This window comes from Stegodyphus dumicola, chromosome 4 (genome assembly GCF_044657685.1).
Source record: "Stegodyphus dumicola isolate Sdum_Otavi_A_Nest chromosome 4, ASM4465768v1".
Taxonomy (NCBI): Eukaryota; Metazoa; Arthropoda; class Arachnida; order Araneae; family Eresidae; genus Stegodyphus; species Stegodyphus dumicola.
The window spans coordinates 56,600,401-56,610,170 of NC_140771.1; the positions used below are offsets into that span (position 1 = coordinate 56,600,401).

General features: G+C 33.1%; 1 protein-coding gene across 6 annotated transcripts in view; it reads right to left on the reverse strand.

The window, feature by feature from the left end:
- Nmnat (nicotinamide mononucleotide adenylyltransferase) overlaps positions 1–6,343 on the reverse strand; it is a 104,127-nt gene extending 97,784 nt beyond the window's left edge. For 2 of the 6 annotated variants that reach the window (XR_015040667.1, XM_085814920.1), the window contains exons 1-2: positions 5,691–6,343; positions 3,733–3,889 (exon numbers count right to left, since the gene is read on the reverse strand). Coding sequence is in view for 5 of the 6 variants with exons in the window: in XM_085814920.1 (XP_085671046.1) it covers positions 3,733–3,889; positions 5,691–5,793 (260 nt within the window). In the remaining variant the exon portion in view is untranslated. The remainder of the gene's footprint in view (positions 1–3,732; positions 3,890–5,690) is intronic. The other 4 variants (XM_085814921.1, XM_035375109.2, XM_085814922.1 and 1 more) reach the window with 3 other exon arrangements.
- Between the last annotated feature and the right edge of the window lie 3,427 nt (positions 6,344–9,770).

Sequence of the window (9,770 nt, forward strand, 5' to 3'; positions counted from 1 at the left end):
CTTTGACTGCTTTCATCTCCTCCTTAATGGATTCCTGGCACAATTTCATCTGTTCCTGTCCCGCTTTCATTTCTTCCTGTCTCGCTCTCATTTCTTCCTGTCCCGCTTTCATTTCTTCCCTAAACAAGGAAAAGGCTGATATCAACTGCCTTAACTGTTCTTCCATCGCTCTTGTTATTGACATTTAAACTCCACTCCTGACACCAAAAATTGTAGCGTGCGTACGGGTTCGTTATTAAATGAATGCACAAGTCCGATGAAAAATGGAGAAACTTTATTATTATCACATCAACGTGCTGTCCAATTTGCACATGAAGAAAAGGATATTGTCATTGGAAAATTTCAATTTTCTTTCACTATAACCGTAACCATGAGAGCTCTATTGTTTTAAGTCCTCACAACCTCAAGCACATACCTTCCAATATCTAAAATTTCATTTTGATTAGTTCAGTGGATAACTCAGTAGGAACTCGTATATCAGTGAAGCCTTTTTTATGCTCACCTTGTAAATGTATGCATTTAATTATTCTAACTGTTCTTTTCTTTTATATAAGGAGGGTGTTTACACATTTTTAGAACAATTTCAATAAAAAATTTTAAATAAAGCAAATGCTTTGGAATAAAAATTTCTGGCAACAACATATGTTACTTGAAATGAGAAGTATCATTTGGTGGTTTTAAATTTATTCTTTCAAAATGTTGCATGTAAACAAGCTTTGAATTGAAGGATATGTTTTTGTGCTCTCTAAAGAGAAATATTCCTATTTCATAATTGAAAATGTTATGAAATGCATGGTTTTATAATTTCTAAGCACAAAATAAACAACATTATTGATAGATAAGAGAAAAATATTCAATCATTAATTTGACATGGAAAAAGATTCCGAATAAAAACGAAAAAATTGTACATGCTATTTCTAATGTTAAATAGTTAGTAACAAGAGAAAAACAGAGATGAATTGCAAAATCTTTAAACACAACCAAGCTACAACAAATAAAATAATAAATCAAGATTTACAACTTAAAAAAAGTTAAAACACAATGTTCTTCAGCTTTTGCTGAAGCATGTTGTTCAACACAGAACAATTTGTAGAATCCTGTATGAAAACTGTTTATCAGAAAATAAATGGAAATACTTTGTATACCTTGACGAGGCATAGCTTTACCTAAATGAAAGGAAACTAAAAAAGGTCTACTCCTTATTGAAAATAAAAAGAAAAAAATGCATAAATCTGATTCCGTCAATGTAAAGAAAGTTTCAGTAAGGATTATGATTGCTGGACTAAAAATAGAAAAGTGGAAAAAAATGTGAAAAGCAACTCAACACACTATCAAGAGAAAGTTTCACATCCAATATTTACAGAAGAAATTCCATTTCTTTATCCAAATGACTTTCAAAGTGCGAAATGCCATCAAGTCACATTTTAAAAAGTATCTCTGCATTCCTTAAAAAAAACAAGGACTGATACTGTTATTGCATATGTATACTGTGAAAAAAAATGGGGTAAAAATATACAGGTACCCCTTGGTGAAAATTAGCGGTACATGGATACCAAGTTTGTGCAATTCTTTGACTTGTTGGTTTGGCTTGTGTAGCCATCAGGCCATCAGCAGTATTGTTATGAAACAAATAAATGGTTTTTGATGACCATTCAAAACAAAACTGTAAAAACTTATTCACATAATTACAAATAATGTGACCAACAGCTCATCATTTGGACTTGTGCATCATTTGGATTGTTGGAAAGAATATTCTACATCAGGTCTTGGCAACACGCGGCTCATTGAGAAATCCATTTCATAATTTTAAATGACCCACTTAATATGTGAAAATAAAGTGCAACATATAAAAATAAATATGAAATGAACACTTGAAAAATACATGAAAAATAAACTGAAAATAAATAGTAACAATAATGTTTTTATTTGATCATAAAGTTGCAATAATGAACATGTATTTTTATTTTTAAAAAATATAAATTGTAACAATTTCAAGGAGTAATTTATCAGTTTGGCAACACCAATCCATAATTACATGAAAGACATCTGGTAAGACTAATGTTATTATGTCAGTTCTCTTAGCTCACTCTCAGTTGTAGCACTTGTTCATAAGTGCAAGAATGATTTCAGTAATGAAAAAAATTGTCTTTTTGTCTGCATTTGGTTGAATATATAAATGTGAGTAAATATTTTCACACATGAAATTTATTTAAAGTAAGAACAGGAGCAGCTTAAGTACCAAAAATTCTGTATTCATCTTAAGATGACCGACTATAACCCAGACTTGACTAAACTGATGTAGCACGTTCAAACTTAGGGTAAATATTGACATTGAAAAGAAAAATACAGTTAACTCAGTTATATTTATTTTTATAGTAATTAAAATTATAAATTTAATTTTTATGTTTAAACTATATTATAATTATTTTCTCAATAAAATTTATCTTACTATTCACAAAAAAAGGGACTGTTTTAAAATGAAAATACCCAAAACATCTTGATGCACATTTTGGTTGAGTTTGACTGGCAGCCAAATATGGTTGCTGATGCTTGTTTTATACAACAGCAGACAGATTACCAAAAGATTTTATTACCAAAAAAATTCCCAATATGGAACAAATTAATTGCCAAGAAAATGTGATTTGGGAGATACCAATAAGTATCATCTTTCACACTGTTCAACTGAAAATCTGGCTAATCTTTGGAATATGGTAACAGGTAGTTTGGCGACATTTTGGTAAGGCGATAAAAGTTACTAGCTAGGACTTAAAGTTACTAGCTAGGCAGTGTAAATGGATAAAGTCAAGAGTGTGCGCAATGCCATTTTTGTGCAATTCTGGTATTTTTTTTTAAGTGAAAATAGGTCGACGTGTACATGGATACCGTGTATGTGCAATTCTTAAAAACGCGTCAAGCAGTTTGCGATTTTTCACTTTCTCTCAATTTCGCACCTAATCTTCATCGTGATTAAGCACTTTTGTTCCATAAAAGTTCTAGCATAAGCGTAATTTAGCTAGCAGATTGTTGGAAAAAAATGTTGAGTTGGAGGGGGGGAAGGCCTTTACTTCGTGAAAACAAAAACTAGCAGTTTGCTGTAGCAGGGTTGGTCGCCAAATTTTTGTCAAAAAATCGCCAAGTTACCATAATCCAAAGATTAACCGAAAATCTCTCAATTGCTAAACAATAGACAACAAGCAGTAATCCTTACTTAGATAAAAATTTAGCCAAGAAAGCAAAAGCAAATACATTAATTGCCAGATGGGGGAAAATGAAATTTACCACATCATAAAGCAGAGCAGAAAAATTCAACAATGAAGAATTTTTACCATTTTTAAATTGAACTGTTATTAAGAAAGGTAAAATCCTAGTATACGGTGCAGCCTTGGCGCGATTTTGAAAATTATCGCCAACACTAAAATTACCTGTTTAACTACTCATTGTATATGTCCCGTTTACTGCTCATCATAAAGTAGCCAAAAATAGCCAAATCCCTTGTGAACTGGATACTAGGATTAAACCTTAAGAAATAATAAAAAATTATCCAAGAAAGCAGAAACTTAAATAGTAAGACATAGTACAGAAAATTATTTTTAGAAGGGAGGATTTTCTTTTTCTTCTTCTATTTTTTTAAATGTAAGTTATTTGTACAGGAATAATATTGAACAAATAATACTGTACGATAGTGGTGCAATTAATTAATTTAAAGTGTAAACTGTTCAACAGGAAACTTACTTCACCCAATCATTTGATTGAAGAGCAAGTTCTACCATTTTGCATCTATGTTTTGCAGAAATCAATTCTTTCTTGCCATATCCATCATTTACTGGAGAAATAATACCACCAACAACTTCAAATAATCCAGTTTTATGCAAATAATCTTTTGCTAACTCTAAAAGAAAAATATATCGATTTCACAAAAAATATTAATATAGCTAAAAAATCAACAATTTGACAGATACATTCATTAATTACATGATTATCACTTTAAATTATAAATAAAAAGATGATGAATAAAATTTGGGTACTGTTCTGTTTTTGGGCTTAGAGCCAGATATCGCCAAAAGCTGACAATTTGGTGAAAAATTCAAAGCATAAAAATAATTGCCAAAATATTTACAATTTAGTTCAGCATTTGGCCAAAATATTTACAAATGGGATTGAAAAAAAAATCCAAGAGAAAAAATAACATACCAAATATATGACAAATAGAAATATATAACAAATTAGAAATTATTAATGTAAAAAATGTAAATTAAATTATCTTTAAATAATTTGATGTAGCAATAACAAATATGTTTCATTTGAAATATGAGTAGTCATGCCATTTGAACCAAATACTTAATTCGCATATAAAAATGAACAAACCACTAGATCAACCCTATATAACTGTTAGATCATAACTACATAACTAGATAGAAAAAAGGTAGAGGGAGTTAAATTTTCATCATATAGTGACAGCACAATTAAATCCCAAATAATAATTTTCTGTTTACCTAAGTTATCCATGAAAATATGAGAATTTTTAATGCACTAAACTTAACTCTGTCTATTTAAATACTAATACAAGTGAAACCAGCAGTGTTGAAATGAAATAAAAATAAATATAATCAACACTATTATCAAAATTAAAATGATGTTACTGAAATAAATACGATTTCATTCGTATCAACAATGCATCCCATAAATGTTTTTTAATATCTTATTCCTTCAGTTTATGAATAACAATAATATAAATGTGCAAATTAACTTCTTCGTAGCTCTCAAAACACAGCCGGTGGCTGTCTATTAATTTTTTAAGAGAGAAATTTCTATGACAAATTAAACTTGAGACATAACATCTATAAATGTTTAAGGAAGGCTCTTGCTGAAATTCAACTTTTATGATGAAAATGAATCATTTTCCTCACCAAATACAATGGATTAATTTAAAAAAAGTTATGCACTTACTACAAAACATAATAAAATCATTAAAAATATTTGGTTCTTTCTGATTATCTGCACACCTACAAAAAGCTGCCATTTAATTGGTGACTTAATGAAAGAAAAACATTTACGACATTATAAACACAGAAACTCTTCAGGAAAAAACATTTGTTTGTCTACCTTTGTGACTCATAAATATCATTCTACTGCTAGTAAATATTAAAAGAAGCATTTTATAAGAACAAGAAATGTTTATGGTTACACTCAATCCAGTTTCCAATGCTAATCACAGTATATTTGAAAAGCAATTGTACATCTAAACAGAGAGTTAACACAACAATAACATTTCTAAGAAGGCAACTATATATTTATATAATTGTATCTAATATAAAACGGAAAAATACTTTCTGCATGAAAAAAGATTACAACTCTTCTTAGATTCTTTCTTAAAAGAAACAATTTCTATTCTTAGTTATTGTTTAAAGTAGGAATTCTCTCTTATCTGAGAGGACTAGTTTGTGCTTTCATTTTCCTGAATAAAATTTCAATTTTCCCCCGACTTTTCCAGGTGATCGGAAACACATCCAAGTAAATTATATTATACACTCTTAATTTTTATTCTCTCAAGGAAAAAATTCTTAAAAACTACTTTAAATGATTAACTGGAAACTAGAGACATAAATTAATAATGTTAAAAAACGGTGAAATATAGAATAAAACTCTAGAATATTAAATAACGTATTATCTGTTAGCAAAAACAAACTCACCAAACATTCGAAGATGCATATTAGTTATGGGGTTGAAAGAGCCACAACTTAGCAATAATACTCGTCTTTTAGTCCCCATACTAAAGCGGTTTAGATATAACATCTGAAAGTGAAATGTTAATGGTGAATACGCTCATGTGTGCAAGTGAAACTCACACAAAATCAATAACTCAAGATGTTGCTCGTAAGAGAAAATTAAACTTCAGGTTAAAACCCCAAAAATGTGCAAATTCTAAACTCTTTTATCTTTTTGAGATGTGTGTTAAATACTTAAGGGTAAGTGCATGATATACATTCACGGGATTTTTTTTTAATACATATTAATTCCCAGTGCCGCAATTTTGCGCAAAATAGATAAAGGAAATGTAAATGGCAACCATTCAGACAACTTTGGCATCTTTCATATCAGTTGCTTTTTTTTTATTCATTTTATTCAGAGTATACGGGATTTGGCGATATTATGAATAAGCAGTAAACGCGATATTTATTAAGGCTTCTCTTAGATACTTAATTTGTATGATACTGGGTTTCTACTGCACTCAGGCCAATGCCAATGATTTAAAAATTTCGGAGTTCCTATGGTTCAAAACCATCTACCTCCACATCAGAATTAATAAAAGCGAGCAGAAATAAGAAAAATTTGGCATAAGTGATTTACTTGATGCACACTAGAGGGAGCCACAGGCTCGAGAGAGTTTAGGGATAGAGATGAGAAATAAAAACTTAAGTTTCATAATTTTTTTATAAGTTTTTTGGTTTTTAAAATTTTTTTGTATTTTATATTTTATACTTTTTTTGGTTTTTTATAATTTTATATACACAGTACAAACACTAAAGCAAAAATCGGATAGGAAAGATTTTACGATTAATAGGCTCATTGGCATGTGGCTTGTGTTAGGGAGTGCAAATAATTATAGAGATCGCGATGAAAATATTCTTAGGCAGATTTGAAATCTGCGGGAGATGTGATTCTTAAGTAAACAGATTGATAACTTTGCTTGAAGATCTTGATAGTGGTTGCAGAAGATGTGATAAGCAATTATATGGCAGCTCGCTGAAGAGACGTCCTTCCTTCGTGGCGCGGGAGCTGGAACTGATGTTGAGAGGGCGTGTCTTGCCCTTTTGGATGGAGGGTAGATGCCGAACTCTCGGCCAATCACGGCTCTCGGTCTCTTCTGTGAGCTGCGAATAGCAGGATCGTATGCAGGAATCCGCTGAAGTGCTCGGTTATCAATCTGTTCAATTTTGAGGAATAAATTTTGACTAAGCATTTTAATATGGTAATCTACAGGTTTAATATTTAGGTCCGAATGAATCACATCTGTACGGACGTACCAGGCTGCATTCAGGGCCATACGTAGGGTCTTACTTTGAAAGGATTGAAGTTTTTTCACATGAGTTTTTGCAGCAGTACCCCAGATTGTACATGCATACATGAAGACAGGTCTTATAATTGATGTATAGAGAAGAATTTTGTTTTTAATTGACAGTTGGCTCTTCCGAGCTAAAAATGAGTAAAGTTGGGCTCTAGCACCTTTCGCTTTATTGAGAACACTTTCAATGTGAAGGCGCCAGGTTAATTTAGAATCAAGTACAACTCCTAGGTACTTGTAAGAGTTTGACCAGGGAACATAGTCGTCAAAGAATTTAATATTAATGGAAGGGTACGGGAGGGGGCTACGTTTGAATATCATAGCAGCACATTTAGCAACATTAATTTTTATTTTCCAAGTGATGAGCCAGTGCTCAAGGCTAGAGAGATAACTCTGAATGTTTTGGACTAAGTTTTCCAGGCGTTTGTGTTGAGCTAGGATGGCCGTATCATCAGCATAAAGTGCAAGAGTGATACTTGGTGATTTTGGTATGTCATTTATGAAAATGTTGAACAAAATTGGGCCTAAAAGTGACCCTTGGGGGACGCCGCTTAGTATAGGACGGGGTGTCGAAATGATAGAATTAACTCGTACAGAAAAAGATCTATTAGTGAGGTACGAATTAATTATATGAATTAAATGGGCCGAAACGTCAAGTCGTATGAGCTTGATAATAATTCCTATATGCCAAGTCCTATCAAATGCTTTGGCTATGTCAAGAAATAAAGCGCCAGTAAGCATTTTGTTACGAAACCCTTCGTGAATGAACTCCACTGTCCTCAGCAGCTGGTGCGTGGTGCAGTGTTTTGCTCGAAATCCAAATTGTTCGTCAATTAGAACGTTGTGATTTCGGAGAAAATCATTCAGGCGTTTAAGTAACACAAACTCGTATATCTTTGATAACGAGGATAGGAGGCTGATAGGTCGATAATTTTGAGGGTTAGAAAGGCTTTGGCCTGGTTTTGGAATAGGCACAATAAGTGCTTGTTTCCAGCTTTGAGGAAAATAGCAATGCTGTATCATAAAATTTATAAGCATTACTAAGAAAAATAGATAATGGGTGGGTAAATTTTTAATCATACGATTAGAAATAGAGTCCATACCAGGGGCTTTTTTGGGTTTGAGCTTGGTAATGTATTCACTTACCTCGCTCATGGATGTATATTGTATTTCTCTCGCAAAAGGCGAGGAGAGGAAACGTTCAACATCTTGTGGGAAAGAACTTGCGTTGTTCGCAAAAATTCCTTCATTATGTGGTGTAAATTGAGTTTGAAGAGAATCCGCAATTAATTCGGATTTCTCAGCGTCTGTGTGAGCCACCGCTGCGTCCGTAGCTAAGGACGGAATGTTAGATTTGTGTTTGCGTAGGCGGGCTGATGCGCGCCAAAGACTGTTATCATTGGTCGTTAAGGACTGAATGTAATTCGTGTATTGTGATTGGAAGAACTGGTCACATGATGCCTTGATCTCATTTTGGAGAGTACGGAGTTGAATTTTTAAGCCAGGATTTCTATTTCTTTGCCAAAGTCTCCGTACTTTATTCTTTTCTTTAATTTTGAGTTTAATTTCTTGAGGTATTTTACGAAAATTGGGTCTGAGGGTGGGTTTTGATACTTCCTTATAAGTATCAGTTAGGGTGTTCGTTAACTGATCTACTGCTTTGTCAATATCATGGCTGGATTTAATTTCGAGGGAGGGTATGCTTTTAGAATTTAATTTAAAGCGAAAATTGTCCCAATTTGTAGAGACGAGTGCCGGAAAATTTTGAGTAAAAATAGTACAGCTAAGGTCAATGGTTACGGGGTTGTGATCTGATGATAAACAATTTTCAACAGTCACTTGATATCCAAAAGGGATGTTTCTAAAGAGTGCCAAATCTATAAAAGAGGGGGCACCCCGTGAACCATATCTAGGGGGGGAATCCGGCGCAATGATTTTAATTTGGGCGCACTGAGCCCATTTTAGGAGGCCACGACCAGCAGGGTTTGATCTATGGCAACGCCAATGCTGGTGGTGACAATTTAAATCACCAGCTATGATAAGATTATTTGAAAAATTGAGCAGTTTATTAAAATCGACCACAGGAAAATTTCCACCTGGTGGAAGATAGGCAGAGATCAGGACTAGGGATGGTGAATTTTGAATAAAAATTTCGATAATTGTTGCTTCAAGTTTGCTCATATTTGGAGTGTCAATTCTGCGATGCGGGATTGAATTTTTTATGTAGATACAAGTGCCACCATGATAAACATCACGTGTATTCGAAGCTTGCCTGTCATTTTTATAAAGTGCATAATTTACAAGCTTGGGAGCTCTCCCTGGCTGGAGTTTGGTCTCTTGGACAAAAATGATATCAAAATCCTTCTCTTCTACATAGTCTCTAAACTCATGGAATTTGGAAAGAATGCCATTTGCATTCCAGGTGCATAGTTTTAGATTTTTCAACCCTTTCAAGGTATTGAATTTTAATGAATGTGGGAATCAGAGAATTGGAGAGTAATATAACTCTCAAAGATATAGTAGGCCGCGTCAGCACCAGATGGAGCCACTCTGAGCTGCGGTAAGGCGTTTTTGAATGCCAGAAGTAATTTGCTCTGGTCAATGCCAGGCTGATTAGAAATTTGGATTATAGCCAAAAGGATCTCGGTACAATTTAGAGTCGGATTTGCTCCTAAGGGGACCGATAAATTTGGAATAAGTGGGGATG